The 16,075-nt window shown below is 39.8% G+C and overlaps 1 protein-coding gene across 4 annotated transcripts in view; it reads left to right on the top strand.

The window, feature by feature from the left end:
• Positions 1-15,798, top strand: part of kiaa1549la (KIAA1549-like a) — a 68,507-nt gene extending 52,709 nt beyond the window's left edge. For 2 of the 4 annotated variants that reach the window (XM_058397781.1, XM_058397780.1), the window contains exons 15-23: positions 97-221; positions 1,210-1,433; positions 6,099-6,228; positions 9,127-9,534; positions 11,660-11,757; positions 12,029-12,168; positions 12,645-12,796; positions 13,946-14,011; positions 14,764-15,798. In XM_058397781.1, the coding sequence (XP_058253764.1) occupies positions 97-221; positions 1,210-1,433; positions 6,099-6,228; positions 9,127-9,534; positions 11,660-11,757; positions 12,029-12,168; positions 12,645-12,796; positions 13,946-13,975 (1,307 nt within the window). In that variant the 3' untranslated portion in view covers positions 13,976-14,011; positions 14,764-15,798. Of the gene's footprint in view, positions 1-96; positions 222-1,209; positions 1,434-6,098; positions 6,229-9,126; positions 9,535-11,659; positions 11,758-12,028; positions 12,797-13,945; positions 14,012-14,763 lie in introns of those variants that run through there. The other 2 variants (XM_058397782.1, XM_058397783.1) reach the window with 2 other exon arrangements.
• The last annotated feature ends 277 nt before the right edge of the window (positions 15,799-16,075 follow it).

Raw genomic sequence — 16,075 nt, 5'->3', positions numbered from 1 at the left:
TTCCCAGGAATGGAAATGTGCAGCTCTGTTTTTTCATTTTTTTTTTTGTCATGCTGCTTGGTTTTGGTTGTTAAGACTCGTCTTTTGCTCCCACAGAGCATTACGACTCTCTGACTGGCTCCCTGAGGCTCATCAGCATTAAGCCCATGGCTGCTCCACTCAACTACTCATACCCAGACTCCTCAAATCACAGCCAAGACTCTGTCACGCTGAACGGAGAGGTAAGCCTGCTTTCACTGTAAAGAACAGACTTCCTGATGATGACCCAAATATTCTACATGTGTCCTGTATAACAGGCATTATTGCTGGCGTTTCCTTACAATACACACACGTCTCAAATTGCTTAGTAGCTCAATATTGTTAGCATTCGCGGTCAAATGGTGAATTAAATGAGGCTTTTCATTTTGTTTCAACAAGGTCAAAGAATGACTTATTTATTACTATTCAAATAAAATAGTGTCAAATAATTTGACGTAAAAATTTGAATCTTGACTAATTTGTAATCTCATGCTAATTATTTTTTTAAATGAATGAATTAATTGACTAAATTAACTATGAAATGAATGAACATTCAGGTTATTTTTTATTTTTTTTGAGATTAACAAGCATATACATATACATTTATATTATCTATATTATCTAAATGTAGATAATGTGTGTGTAAATCTAACATCAGGTAATATAAAAGTCACCAAAAGTCACCTTTCTACTCATACATGTATCTTTAAACAATATTAAAGGGGCTGTTTGTAATGTTTGAAAGTGTTTTTCTAGACATTATAATCACATAGATAATTTCATAGATATCTTAGAAATGGTGACTTTTTCCTTACAATTTCATTGTAACTTTTTCATACTTTTTTTTTTTTTTGCACCACCTTTAGCTGAGTTCAAGCAATACTACAGCCATATTTAGTTTGTTTGAGTACAGTTTTAGGCTGGTTAATGTTTTGGCTGTAGGTGCAGTTCATCATGCAGGCAGCAGAGGGCTCTAAAAATGACAAATGCCACCTTTAAAATAGATTTAGTAGTAGTAGTGATATAAAATCAATATGTTTTGGTGATTAAGGCATCTAACAGAGCTGATGACATGATTTAAATTTTGCTTTGTATCATGGTGTTATGGCACAAACCCTGCTTGCTTTAGTCAGACAGAAGGTTAAAAGAGTGTGTGTCTGTGTGTGTTTGTGTGTGTGTGTGTGTTTGCAGGTGAACATGGGCCTGAAACAGAAGTCTGACATTGAGCACTACAGGAACAAACTGCGTCTGAAGGCGAAGAGAAAAGGTTACAGTGACGGCCCGACGAACAGCGGAGGACACCGACACAGCCACCGAGAGAGACTGAGGCGTGAGAATGCTTCTCTGGACCTGGAGGACACTCGGGGACCAGCAGAGGACAGAAATCCGTCCACTTACGTCAAATATCACAGGAGGTAGGGGGAGATTCACCCACAAAGGGGGACGAGCTATTAGTCATCCTGCCTCAGATAGAAAGAGAGCGCGAAAGAGAGAAGAAAGGAGAGACATATACGGTTATCACCTGAAGAGAGTTGAACCTAAGGTTCAAATGAAAAGTGTTGGCTGTAAAGAACATGCAAATTAATTAGCATTTTGAGTCGCCGCCTCCTGTAGTGATTTTTAGGTAAATAGAAATGGAAGTGGTTTTCTTGGCCAGGACATGCTTTGACTATTGCTCACGTTGAAATAGTAATTGTAGGAATCAAACATTTAATAGAAAAGTATTAAAGACTTCAGGATTTACTTACTTATGTAGTAATAATCATTATTATTTCAGCGAATTTTATTTAGCACGGCAGTCCAAATGAATATTTTAAACAGCTTAGGGCTGTGGTGATTCCGGGGGCTGAGATATACTGTAATGATTTGAGATTGATGTGAAGTAGCAGCAATATAATCGTTTTAATATTTTGATTACACGTTAAATGTACAAAAAATAACCTAAACGTTAGTAAAATAGCTTGTGCACCAGTACAGTACAGTGAATTGGATACAACGTGTAACTTCACTGCAAATAAAATAGCACAGAATTAATGTCACCCTGCAAGAAAGGGCAAAGATAATTGGATAAAAGTTCACACAGTGAGTCAGATTAACACTCAGCATGTGAAGAAAATGTTCACCTTCCCTCCGAAAACAAGTCTCGCAGAAACATATTCAACTTTAATAAATAAATAAAGGCATGGATAATTTCACCAGACATTTATCAGAAAGCGAACACGCATGCAAAGAGGAAAAAATGGGACAATTACAGTTTTTTTATTTATTTAATTTTTTTTTAGAGTTTGTCACCTTTTAAGATCAGACATTTGGTGCCACCGTCATGTGTACAGAGGGGCCCAAAAAATGTATACACAACTTTACTACTAAATTTATATAAACATCAAAAGGTAGATGTAAGTCGTGTTTGAATCACATGACGCTCAAAGTGGTCACTATTAACATCCAGACACTTTCAGGGAACTACTGTATGAACAACATCAGGAATTCATGTGGTTGTTAGTGGTGTTGGTGGTGGAATTGTTAGTGGTGTTGGTGGTGTGATTGTTAGTGGTGTTGGTGGTGTGATTGTTAGTGGTGTTGGTGGTGTGATTGTTAGTGGTGTGATTGTTAGTGGTGTGATTGTTAGTGGTGTTGGTGGTGGAATTGTTAGTGGTGTGATTGTTAGTGGTGTTGGTGGTGGAATTGTTAGTGGTGTTGGTGGTGGAATTGTTAGTGATGTGATTGTTAGTGGTGTGATTGTTAGTGGTGGAATTGTTAGTGGTGTTGGTGGTGGAATTGTTAGTGGTATGATTGTTAGTGGTGTTGGTGGTGTGATTGTTAGTGGTGTGATTGTTAGTGGTGTGATTGTTAGTGGTGGAATTGTTAGTGGTGTTGGTGGTGGAATTGTTAGTGGTGTTGGTGGTGGAATTGTTAGTGATGTGATTGTTAGTGGTGTTGGTGGTGTGATTGTTAGTGGTGTGATTGTTAGTGGTGTTGGTGGTGGAATTGTTAGTGGTGTTGGTGGTGTGATTGTTAGTGGTGTTGGTGGTGTGATTGTTAGTGGTGTTGGTGGTGGAATTGTTAGTGGTGTTGGTGGTGTGATTGTTAGTGGTGGGATTGTTAGTGGTGGGATTGTTAGTGGTGTTGGTGGTGTGATTGTTAGTGGTGGGATTGTTAGTGGTGTTGGTGGTGTGATTGTTAGTGGTGTTGGTGGTGTGATTGTTAGTGGTGTTGGTGGTGTGATTGTTAGTGGTGTTGGTGGTGTTATTGTTAGTGGTGTTGGTGGTGGAATTGTTAGTGGTGTTGGTGGTGTGATTGTTAGTGGTGTGATTGTTAGTGGTGTTGGTGGTGGAATTGTTAGTGGTGTTGGTGGTGTGATTGTTAGTGGTGTTGGTGGTGTGATTGTTAGTGGTGTTGGTGGTGGAATTGTTAGTGGTGTTGGTGGTGTGATTGTTAGTGGTGTTGGTGGTGTGATTGTTAGTGGTGTTGGTGGTGTGATTGTTAGTGGTGTTGGTGGTGTTATTGTTAGTGGTGTTGGTGGTGTGATTGTTAGTGGTGTTGGTGGTGTTATTGTTAGTGGTGTTGGTGGTGTGATTGTTAGTGGTGTTAGTGGTGGGATTGTTAGTGGTGTTGGTGGTGTGATTGTTAGTGGTGTTGGTGGTGTGATTGTTAGTGGTGTTGGTGGTGTGATTGTTAGTGGTGTTGGTGGTGTTATTGTTAGTGGTGTTGGTGGTGGAATTGTTAGTGGTGTTGGTGGTGTGATTGTTAGTGGTGTGATTGTTAGTGGTGTTGGTGGTGGGATTGTTAGTGGTGTTGGTGGTGGGATTGTTAGTGGTGTTGGTGGTGTGATTGTTAGTGGTGTTGGTGGTGTGATTGTTGGTGGTGTTGGTGGTGTTATTGTTAGTGGTGTTGGTGGTGTTATTGTTAGTGGTGTTGGTGGTGGGATTGTTAGTGGTGTTGGTGGTGTGATTGTTAGTGGTGGGATTGTTAGTGGTGTTGGTGGTGTGATTGTTAGTGGTGGGATTGTTAGTGGTGTTGGTGGTGTGATTGTTAGTGGTGTTGGTGGTGTGATTGTTAGTGGTGTTGGTGGTGTGATTGTTGGTGGTGTTGGTGGTGTGATTGTTAGTGGTGGGATTGTTAGTGGTGTTGGTGGTGTGATTGTTAGTGGTGTTGGTGGTGTGATTGTTAGTGGTGTTGGTGGTGTGATTGTTGGTGGTGTTGGTGGTGTTATTGTTAGTGGTGTTGGTGGTGTTATTGTTAGTGGTGTTGGTGGTGGGATTGTTAGTGGTGTTGGTGGTGTGATTGTTAGTGGTGTTGGTGGTGTTATTGTTAGTGGTGTTGGTGGTGGGATTGTTGGTGGTGTTATTGTTAGTAGTGTTGGTGGTGGGATTGTTAGTGGTGTTGGTGGTGTGATTGTTAGTGGTGTTGGTGGTGTGATTGTTAGTGGTGTTGGTGGTGTTATTGTTGGTGGTGTTGGTGGTGTGATTGTTGGTGGTGGTGGTGGTGTTATTGTTAGTGGTGTTGGTGGTGGGATTGTTGGTGGTGTTATTGTTAGTAGTGTTGGTGGTGGGATTGTTAGTGGTGTTGGTGGTGTGATTGTTAGTGGTGTTGGTGGTGTGATTGTTAGTGGTGTTGGTGGTGTGATTGTTAGTGGTGTTGGTGGTGGGATTGTTAGTGGTGTTGGTGGTGTGATTGTTAGTGGTGGGATTGTTAGTGGTGTTGGTGGTGTGATTGTTAGTGGTGTTGGTGGTGTGATTGTTAGTGGTGTTGGTGGTGTGATTGTTGGTGGTGTTGGTGGTGTTATTGTTAGTGGTGTTGGTGGTGGGATTGTTAGTGGTGTTGGTGGTGTGATTGTTAGTGGTGTTGGTGGTGTTATTGTTAGTGGTGTTGGTGGTGGGATTGTTGGTGGTGTTATTGTTAGTAGTGTTGGTGGTGGGATTGTTAGTGGTGTTGGTGGTGTGATTGTTAGTGGTGTTGGTGGTGTTATTGTTGGTGGTGTTGGTGGTGTGATTGTTGGTGGTGGTGGTGGTGTTATTGTTAGTGGTGTTGGTGGTGGGATTGTTGGTGGTGTGATTGTTAGTGGTGTTGGTGGTGGAATTGTTAGTGGTGTTGGTGGTGTGATTGTTAGTGGTGTTGGTGGTGTGATTGTTAGTGGTGTTGGTGGTGTGATTGTTAGTGGTGTTGGTGGTGTGATTGTTAGTGGTGTTGGTGGTGTTATTGTTAGTGGTGTTGGTGGTGTGATTGTTGGTGGTGTTATTGTTAGTGGTGTTGGTGGTGGGATTGTTAGTGGTGTTGGTGGTGTGATTGTTAGTGGTGTTGGTGGTGTGATTGTTAGTGGTGTTGGTGGTGTGATTGTTGGTGGTGTTGGTGGTTCTGTTCCAAACACATGTTGCCATTGTTGTTGAAATTGACACACAATACCACTTCTAAGTTACCTTGCATTGCTGGAAAGTCAAGCGTTCCTCCACCATTTTGTGTGGCTCTCTTCTGATGGCCACATGTTCGCATCAATGATGGTGCGACTACTGACATCTTTAGAGGAAACATAATTCTACACATTGCTGCAATAATTCAATTGGAATTTTAAAAGAGGGCATAGATAACAACTGTTGAAGTGTGTATACATTTTTTGGGCCTCTTTGTATTTGGAAAGGTTGCGTTTGAAATGTTGAGTGCAACCTTCAAAAATTCACAACTTCCTGAACTATATAACAAAATATATTGTCAGTCTAGAATATATTTTGTGATAAAATGAGACCTTTGCTTATTATATATTTACAATTTTCTGACCATATAGTACACAGTTATAGGAGGGATATGATTCACTATCCGGTGTCACCTAGATGAGTCTTGTTCCTCTCAAGCTTTCTTCCCTAATATCGTCTCAGGGGTTTTTTCCTTGTTATTGCTCATACATTTCTTTAAAGCTGCTTTATATGAGAATGCCCAGGGTTAAAAGCTCTTTACAAATTGAATTGAGCTGAATGATTAGTGATTTGGGGAAATTTTGCATCTGGTAGCCCAGTGAAGCTTAATGACGTCATAAATTCTGCCTCTGCCAGGAGGTTAATATGAGCGTGTATGTGTTGTGTGTTCAGTGAGAGTCAGAGGGAGCCGGCGTACTGGAGCAGGCAGTCTCTGAACACGCCGAGTCCTGTGGAGACTGAGCTGGATCTGCTGGTGATGAGGGAACGTGCCAGGAGGGGGATCCGCAACAGCGGCTATGATGTGGGTCTCTCTCTCTTTCTCTCTCTCACACACACACATGCACACGAACGAAAAAATATCCTTAACATTAGCACATCACACTGCGATAAACACTGCTTCAAAGACATTTGACACAACACATTACCAACTAATATCTCATTTATGTTTTCTTTTGGTTTGTTCTAATCCTAACCCCTAACCCTAACACTTAACCTTAACCCTTAAACAAACCTTGCTACAGAGTTGCTCTGTCATGCATCAGGGTTTATGCCTTGACAGTTTCAGTATGAATAAACTGTATTTCTGGGCTAAGTCGAAATGCTGCCTGGAATTTTATCTGTTATTCGTCATCCCACAAATCGTCTCCAATGTAGAAATTAGAGCGATGAAAAGCAGCTGTAACAGAAACATCACATCACATCACACACCGAATCGAGTCGTCGAGTCAATAATCAAGTGCGGCAGAAGCTTTAAGAGCATAAATAGCGAACAAGATTAAATTAAAAGCTTCTCGCCGAAGTAGTTACTTGCTTGAGGGACTTCATTATTTTTGTTCAGACGTCCCTGCTTTGTAATGGGTTTTCTTTTCCTTTTTCGCTCAAAAGTGTAGACATTTCTTGTGTAAAAGTGTAAGAAGCTAATTCAGTTTGGCATATTTTTTTGTATTTGTTCTGCTTTAAAACACATCCCACAGACTGAGCACTTCACACTGCAGAGAGCAGAGATAACATGAGCATTTTTATGGAGACTGGGATTCGGGATGTCCCACAGGCCTGAAATTCTTCCAGTGGATGTTTTTTTTTTTTTTTTTCGTAAGGAAGAAGCAGTGGTTTCAGTTTGTTCTCCTGTGTGCTTGCTTGTACTGAGACCTCCTCTGGTCTGTAGTTATTCTGAACATCATGTCACTACACAGAGCAGCGGTGTGCTGTTTGCAGCAGCAACAGTACAAACACCTGTCAAGAGAAAACTCAGGATTCCTTTCTTCATCTATTCATTTTTCTTTAATACAAATGTCATCCCTTATTCCAGGAATACTGTGTATGCGATGGGAATTTACTCCGGATTGAGATGCTAGTTTTTCAGCCTAGGTGACGCGTTGTACATATAGACATTTACACCTAGGCTGCAATTTAACCGGCATGTTTTTTGGAAGGTGAGAGGAAACTTGAGAACCCAGAGGAATCCCAGAAAAACCTGAGGAGGACACACACAGTAACCTAAGTCCAGGATCAAACCAGGAACCCTGGAGCTGTGAGACAGCGTCTCAATGTAAACCAACACTCCACCTACACTACAGCAGCCTCTTCCTGCTCTGTTTGTGTCCTGCACCACCAACACTGTCTACCGTATCTTCTTCTTTAAAAAGCAACCCAATACTCAAGAACATGTCTTCCAGACACTATACGCTTATATATGATTTTATACTCTATACTGTAGGAGCAGTATGCTTTGTAATATTTTAAAATACACACAGTATGATTTAATGAGCCAATATTAAAAATTCTGGCTTTCCCAGAGCTACAGTTCGATGTAAAATACGAAGATGTTGTGAACCGAGTGTTTTAGAAAGATGTACTACACAGAATTCTTCACACTGCTCCTAACCCCGGGTTATCGTCGTTCTAAATCCCGCCTTTAACTCAGTGTAGAGGAAGCTTTTTCCCTGGAGTTATGAATCTCTGCTCTGAAGCAGGATCAGCATGGCTTTTTACAGCATTATGGTGCTAAACGTGTACAGTGTGAAATGATGTTAGCTGAGTTGGAATGTTACTTCTAGTTGCTTGGCAAAAGACACCCAATCAGAAACCTTACAGTGCCTCTGTGCCTCATATCATGGGAAAACCAGGATGTAGCAACATAACAAAAACAGTTCGGTAGCGTCAGGCAGCAAAACAATGAACATTGTGAAATTGCGAGCTGTAGCGAGTGTAATTGTGTAATTAGCGGAAGATAGCTATCAGTGAACGCCTGGTCCACTACATGTTAAACTTAAAAAGACCAAAAAAAAGAATAGAATAATAATGGCTGTTGTTAGTGGACTCAGATGTCAGAAGATCTTTGTATTTGTTGTCTTAGGCATAAAACTCTTTAGTTCTGATCAGTAAATATTCTGTTTTTCATGCCATCACTAATCTAATCAGGAATAGTTTTTGAAAGCACTTTGCCACAACAGAACTTCAGGGATGAACAGAGAGATGAACTACAGCCATTATTTTCATACGTTCTTGCGACTGCTGTCTACGTGTACAGAGCAGAGGATTTTTTTTAAAGCTACAAAAATGTCATTTCTGAGCATTTTCTTTACAAAACACTGAACCGTTAGACCCAGAAATCCCACATTTTTGCAACATCCTTGGTTACACTGCTGGTTTTGTATGGACTGTGTAGCATCGCTGCTGCAGTTCTGCCGTAGTGTCGCCGTGTGGCCCGGAACCTTTCCGGTCTGCTCGGGAAAGATACAGCTTTTTCCGTCCCTTCTTGCAGTAATCATCGGAGTCTTCTGGATGGCTGGAGCAAAGGCGATTACCTCTCAGCCCATTTTAAACAGCGCTGAGGGAGAAGCAGAGCTCAGAGTGTATTCAGAGAGAGTTCTAGAGTCTCTAAACCCTGACGATCAGACCGCAGCAGCCGCAGTCCCAGCCAGCGTGAATACGATTATGGACTGTTCAGGGATTCCGATGGGGAATTTGATACGAGTTAATAGCCATAAATGTGCTGAGCTTTTAACTTGCAAATTGGAGAGGTCTGCTGTGTGTGTGTGTGTGTGTGTGCACTTTATGGCAATATCTGTGTAGAGTCAATCTGTGTCCACCAATGAGATTGCTTAACTTATTAAATCAAGACATAGAGTTTACATTGCCTCTATTTATTCTCTGTGTTTTTGTGTCTGCTTTTGCATTGTGTGTGTGTGTTTCCCAGGCTGAGCCAGAACCTTTTGAAGAGACAGATGTAGACCGCCTCATGAGCTCTCTGGGTTTTGGAGGCAGTCACCACGTTAAAGGTCACTCGGATTCGTCCACTCTGAGCTCTCAGCCTTCCATCGATGAGGTGCGGCAGCAGATGCATCTCCTGCTGGATAATGCGTTCGGTTTGGCCTCGGCCGAGCCGTCTGGACGCGGCCACCACCAGCACCACCCTCGGCACGGCCCCCACCATCCGTACCCTCCTGCTCAGAGCGGTCCCTATGCGGACGGAGTGACCAGCGCCCCCGGCACTATGGACCACCCAGCTGGAGCTTTGCAGCGTGGCCCATCGTTTGAGCCTGATATGCACCAGTGTAGCCTCCCCAAGCCTGTACGTCCTCACTGTCCACATTTACACGTTCAAGTAAATACCATCTTTTAATGATATATACAACTTATACTATATACAACATTTTATATTCATATGGAGCGTGCACTTGGGACATACTACCCGCTTTAATAATAACAATAATTTATTATTATATGGTAAAATAGAGGACATATAAGTGAGAGATACTTTTCAGTCATTGATTACAACACAACAAACTTTCAGACAGCAAAAAAGACATTTAAACGCTAATTTAAATTAAGATGTTAAGAAATAATGAAGTAAAAATAATTATATTGAAACATTTGACAAAATGTGATTTGTCAAAGTTTTCGTTTTTAATTCACCTAAAACTCATTTTTTCAAATAATTGAATGATAAATCGCTCTACATAGCCATTTCACAAAAAAAAAGTCAAAATGTGAACAGACATAGAGACAAATACCCTTTTATCTTATGCGGCATGTGGTAGTATAGTGGCCAAGGTGTTGGACTACTGGCCAGAAGGTTGTGAGTTCAACTCCGAGGTCCACTAAGCTGCCACTGCTGGGCCCTTGAGCAAGGCCCTTAATAACCCTTGATTGCTCAGTTGTATAAAAATGAGATTAATTGTGAATCACTCTGGATAAGGGAGTCTGCTGTAAATGTTAATGCCTTTCAGCCTACAAAAATCAAGAAATCCAGATTCTACAGTTGAGACCAAATGTTTACATACACCGAGACTAGATTTATTTCGTCATTTACTTACTATATTACATTTTCAGTGGGTCAGAATTTTGAATGTACTTGTTTAGTATTTGGTTGCATTGTCTTTCTATACTTTTTGGAATTTTTGCTAGAACTGGTGCAGCTCGGGAAGGTTTTTCACTTTTTTCCTTTTTCACTTCTGCCCCCTTATTGTCTTAGAGGTTGGAGCTTTGTAATAGCCAGTCCAATGCTTACACTTTGATGTCTTTAAGGCACTGTGTTACAACATTGTTTGGAGACCCAGAGTTTTAACTTTCTGCCTGACGTTCTACATAATTCTCCTTCCTCATGACGACATCTATTTTCCGAAGAGCGTCAGTTGCTTTGCCAGCAAAAACACCTCCACAGTATGATGCTACCACCCCCATGCTCCACAGATGGGATGGTGTTCTCCAGATTAAAAGCATCACCCTTTTTCCTCCACGCATTGCATTGCTGATAATTCTGAACAAAAAAACAAACACTTATTTTTGTTGTCATCTTACCAGAGAATCACTTCTGATGATTTTTGCCAGAAGGAACATGTGGAAACATAAAATGTTTGAATAACTTACTAACCTGTGTGTGTGTGTATATATATGTAATCATTTGGCCTCAAACATATGTATGATGGCAGTGTTGACATTTTAATATTGGAAGATAATATATTCTCTTCTATTTTATAAAACAAAAACATTTCCAGCGGATCCCATGTTTCTTAAAATAATGTAGCCAAACTGAACATTTTCACATTTCTCAATTCTCAGAGGCCTAGAGACAAGATGCAGTCTGGTCCCTAGGACCATGAACATACTACTAAAAAAATGCATTATTTTCAACGTAATAAACCCTACATGATGAAATGATGCTTTAATAACTTGGAAGTTAATCTAACCTGCACAATTTCTAACAATAAAAATCAGGCAACAATAAAACCTACATATTTGGTTCCGTATTTATTGTTTTGACGTCTAATAAGTGAAAAGATTAGAGAAGGTTTTATTTCGATTTAAAAACCTGTTCAGCCTTGACCGAAGATGAAATAAAAATGACTATTATTGCTATTAATTACAGTTTATTTACTGTATATTTTGTATATACAATACGCTATCAGTTTCTTTTATGGTCTTTATGGTTAAATTCTGATTATTTCTGGTAGGTTTAATAAAAAAAGGGCACTCTTATGTCAAAGTGATAACCCTATAATGCTAGCATTGCTAATAATGAATGAAATATAATTAGTAGCTACTTAGCATCCTGACAGTGAATGAGTGTCTCCATTATTCATTATTATTTAGAGATTTTTGCCGTCTTTAAATGAACCTGTGTTTATGACCTGAGAGTAATCCTGTTGCTATGTGCTGTCATGCTGTACAGACAGAGGCATTTGATTGGCTGTTGTTCTGACTAAAGGGTTAATGTGATTGGTCCTCAGGGCTTCAGATTCACGCAGCTGCCCGACATGGGTTTGGGCACACCACCCCCTCTTATAGCAGCTCGAACTGGAGCCCCACCTGGCGCATCAGTACGGCGGTAAGATCTATGTAGCTTCATTAAAACAGTTATGACTTCATTAGCATCTTGTTAATATTCTGAAGCAGCTGTGTACGAAGGTGTTTCGAACACCGATCTGAGCTGTTGACCGCATTGTGGTGTGCTCTCATGTGGCTCTATGGCTCTCTTTGTGTGTTTTGTCTGTGTGTGTTGTATATCTGTGTGTAGATTTGCATGCTCATTCTGCCCCCTGCTGTTCACACAATAGTATTGCAATTCCACATTCCAAGCATGCCTCTGTGTTTTCCAGCTCAACACCAGACATGAGTCTGAAGCCGCGTGTCTCTGAGGCTTCGGAGATGAATCAGCACAACGGCGCCCCCTATCTTCCCATTAACCGAGCTCCTTTCCCAGCTGTCACCGTCGATCAGTCCATGTCAAGCTACTCAGGTCAGGGTCTTATAACCACATCTTATAACATATGCCACATAGTGGAAATGTGTAGATGACGAATAGTGAATATTACGAATACTGTAATGTGAGGGAAGAAGGCAAGTGTGTAAATTTTAAGTATCACCATCCGTACCGTAGGTCAATGCACAAGCAGGTAGCAATAAATTACGGCTATCCATAATCAGAAACAGAAGAACAACATGCTCAGGAAAGCTAGATTTAAAGAAACAATATATGAAAGATGATAAGACAAAGTAAAACTAAGGGGAACACAGGACAGGTGCACACAATAGGATAACAAACCAGTGATAGCACAGGGGTGAAGACAGGACCAGGACCAACTCATTTTTATTGATAAAAACATTATTTCAGCATGTAAGATGTAACATAAAGAAGTAAAATATATGATAAATAACACCAGCATTAGCACAGAGATTTTGCAGATGCCCAGTCACTTGCTTGAATCTCTGCAGGAAACCCAATGACAGCCGTTTATGCCATATCAGCCAACCGGCCTGGCTACTCCGACTACTTTGTCCTCTCGCCTTCGTCATCGTACCGCAGCCCCTCGTGGATGTCGTACCCTCCGGAGCCGGATGACCTCCCACGCCAGTGGGGTGACACGGTAAAAAATTCTTCTACAGCTGGCTCACCTGAAACACTTCAAATTTATGCATAGAACTCTATTCATTATTAACAGAGATGCGACTGATACGATATCCAGTTCTGGTTAACCGGCAAAAAAAAATGGCGGATCAGATATCATGGAAAACAAATCAGATATCCAAACATTTAACAAATGGCAGAGATTAAAATTTTAAATTATTTATATATATTTAAAACTGGAAATGTTTACATGTAAGCAGACTCAACTGGTGTTTTCTTCCTTTTCATTAAGTTGCATTTGTTCTACTTATATAATAAATAAATAAATAAATGAATATTCATATATAAATATACAGAGTATACATTAAAAAAACAAATACTTAAATAATAAATTTATTTTTAAGTTTTAAAAAAAAATGTAAGTAAAAAAAGATTTTCGTGTGATAGTGTTTAACTGCAAGTTGCAAAAAAATAGAAATTTAAATTCACAGAAATGCAGATTGTTTGTATAGATAAACAGATGTCATCATTCATATTGCTTATAGAATTCATATAATATAATTTTTATATGTTCTGTATATTTTCCCTATTCCTACCTGTACAGTTAAATTCTTTTTGCAATTCAATTTTCAGTATATATGGTTACATTTAGTTTATTTATTTGTTCATTTAAAGCTATTTATTTATAGCTTTCGATGGCATCCTCCAGTTTAAAAAACTGAAAATTTAAAGCACATTATTACTAGTTTATTACCAGTTGTTAGTACTCTGTGTATAGTTTTTTATGACTTGTTGATACTGAGTATTTAAGATTATTTAAAATTTTTTTTTTTTTTTGCAGACATTGCTTGTCAGTAATGACTACCTGTCTGTCAAAATAAGGATTTCTTACTTCAACCACATTGGCATATTGATAGTGACTCGATTCATAGGGCCTCCCTGTGTTGTGTGCTATTTTCTCTCCTGCTTTCAGTCAGTATCTCCTGCTTTCAGTATTATTGAGGAATCTATTAGTCTATTTTGAGACAGTGATACAAAAAAATCGGTTTGTTCTTGTCCTTCTGTCTCTCTGGGCGATTATATAAATAAATCGTTGCTCTGTGGTGTACTTAGGCTTTTGGATTCTTTTCTTCTTGAATAATGTGAGCATGTTGTATTGTATTTTTAGAACCCTTGTCATTTGGAGACCATCTGCTGAGCCGAACGGGCTGACTGGACACAGCAATGCTCCTGGGTACGTTAACTTTTATTAGCGTTTATTACTCGGCTCAGTGGCAGGAGAACTGCGCTTTTAAATAAGGAGCTTAGGTGAGTTAAGAACATGTCGATATTTCATCCACTGAGTCGTGTCTGTAGTGGTGCAGACTACGCCAGTGCCTTATGGGTTTGACATGGACAGTGGATTTGTCGCAGCTTTGAGAAAGATTTCAAGATGGCCGAAAGACAATCCAGTGGACAAGACATCTTGGAAATGTATTTTTAAATGAGCTGACGGGGACACAAGTGCAGGGGGTTTATTCAAACAAAAACCACAAAGTAAATCCAAAAATGTGGCAAAGGGCAGGTCAGGGTCAGAACAGGGTCCGGATACTGACCTAGGCCGAAAATGTGTCTCTGGAACAGCTAATAAAAACACTATACAAAAAAAAAAGAAAGAAAACAAAACAAAGAAAAAACACACTGGTGACATCACAGAAGGAAACATATGGACACCAATAGGGTCAAGAACAAAATGAAAAAACAGTTCAACTAAATAATGAAACATGAAAGAAACAGGAAATGACCAGACTAGGGCGGAGACAGGACATGAATCCAAACATGGCAAAGTAACCAAATAAGGAACGAAGCGGAATATAAGCAGTCCATAATTGAAACAAAATCTTTCAGCGACACTCGGAAGCGCGAGGGTGAGATTGTGAATGTTTGAGTGTGTGTGTGACATAAAATGATCAACATTTGAATTAAATTTCATGTGTTGTGTTGCAGGGTTTGTACAGTAGATGAAAATACCCTGATCACCACAGCAGCCCAAACCTCTCCTGGCTCTTTGGCCTGCAGGGCCGCTCCAGCTGAGCAAGCCCAAAACGCCCGAAAAGGGTCCCCCAAAAAAAGGCCCGGAAGCCCTAAAAGGCCCTGACTAGACACGACCAGGCCCATCACTCATCACTCCACCATTTTACAGTGCGTTCTTAAAGAGGCTCTTCTCTCTGCAGCCTCCTTCTCTGACCCCAAACACCACCATGACTGGCCCAGGGGCAAAACATTTTCTTGAAGCTTTTACGATTTCCTCACGGACACGACGAGAAGCCGGTGGGGTTTTATCTTTCTTTGTGTGTGAATGTGTGTGTGTTTCGAACATCAGCATATTCAAAAGAAAACTTTTTTCGTCTCGGAGCGGACCTCTCCGTGTCTTCGGCTCTTGTTTTTACCGAGAGGCGGGCCTATCGCTGGTGATTCTTTCGTGCACTCTATGTATGGCTTACGTAAAAAAAAAAAAAAAACGACCTTGGTGTAAAAAAGACTGAGCAGAAATTCCCGAAAAACCGAAAACGACTTGTTGTACTGTACGTAAATGTAGTCAATGACGTGTCTTTTTTTTCTTTCCCGCAGCCGCTTAGGAAGTAGTGCGTTCGTTCGCTTCTCCTTTCGCTTCTTTCTTCATCACGGAACGGCGAATCACGTAACGTTGGCTCACGAGAAACTCAAAGCAAACGTTGTCACAGTTTGAATGTCGCGGGACACAAACCAACGATCCCAAGCGTTTAAATATTACTCTAGAAAAGCAGTAGTGGATTATTTTAGGACTAGAATTTTATTAGAATTTATATTCCTATTCCTGTTCACTGTATCACTTTCAGTTTTACGGCAAATTAAAAAGAAACTATCACCAAAACAACATATCTATTTTATTGCCTTATTTTTGATAGATATTAAAATTTATATATGAAATGATATCACAGTCTAGAACATTTATCCGCTGGAGTCTACAGCATAAGCCAAAAAAAAAAAAAAAAAATAGAATACATGGAAAAAGTAGGAAAGTAAATGAATAAAAATAATTATTATGAAAATGAGAATTCGACTTTGAATCAGTGTAAATGTTTTATGATATTATCGTCATAAAGTTTGGACACAACTCACTGAATGTATGCGTTTCATAATCTTAAAGATATTTCAATTAATGGATGAAATGAATGATAAAAATAAATCAATAAAAATGAATGAATATGCAAAAAAAACCAAATGAACAACAACAAATAATAATAATAAGTTAATATACATTAAGAAATGATTTACA

Source organism: Hemibagrus wyckioides, linkage group LG08 (genome assembly GCF_019097595.1).
Source record: "Hemibagrus wyckioides isolate EC202008001 linkage group LG08, SWU_Hwy_1.0, whole genome shotgun sequence".
Classification (NCBI taxonomy): Eukaryota; Metazoa; Chordata; class Actinopteri; order Siluriformes; family Bagridae; genus Hemibagrus; species Hemibagrus wyckioides.
Note: the sequence above shows the minus strand (reverse complement) of the source record. Positions and strands in the feature narration are given on the sequence as shown.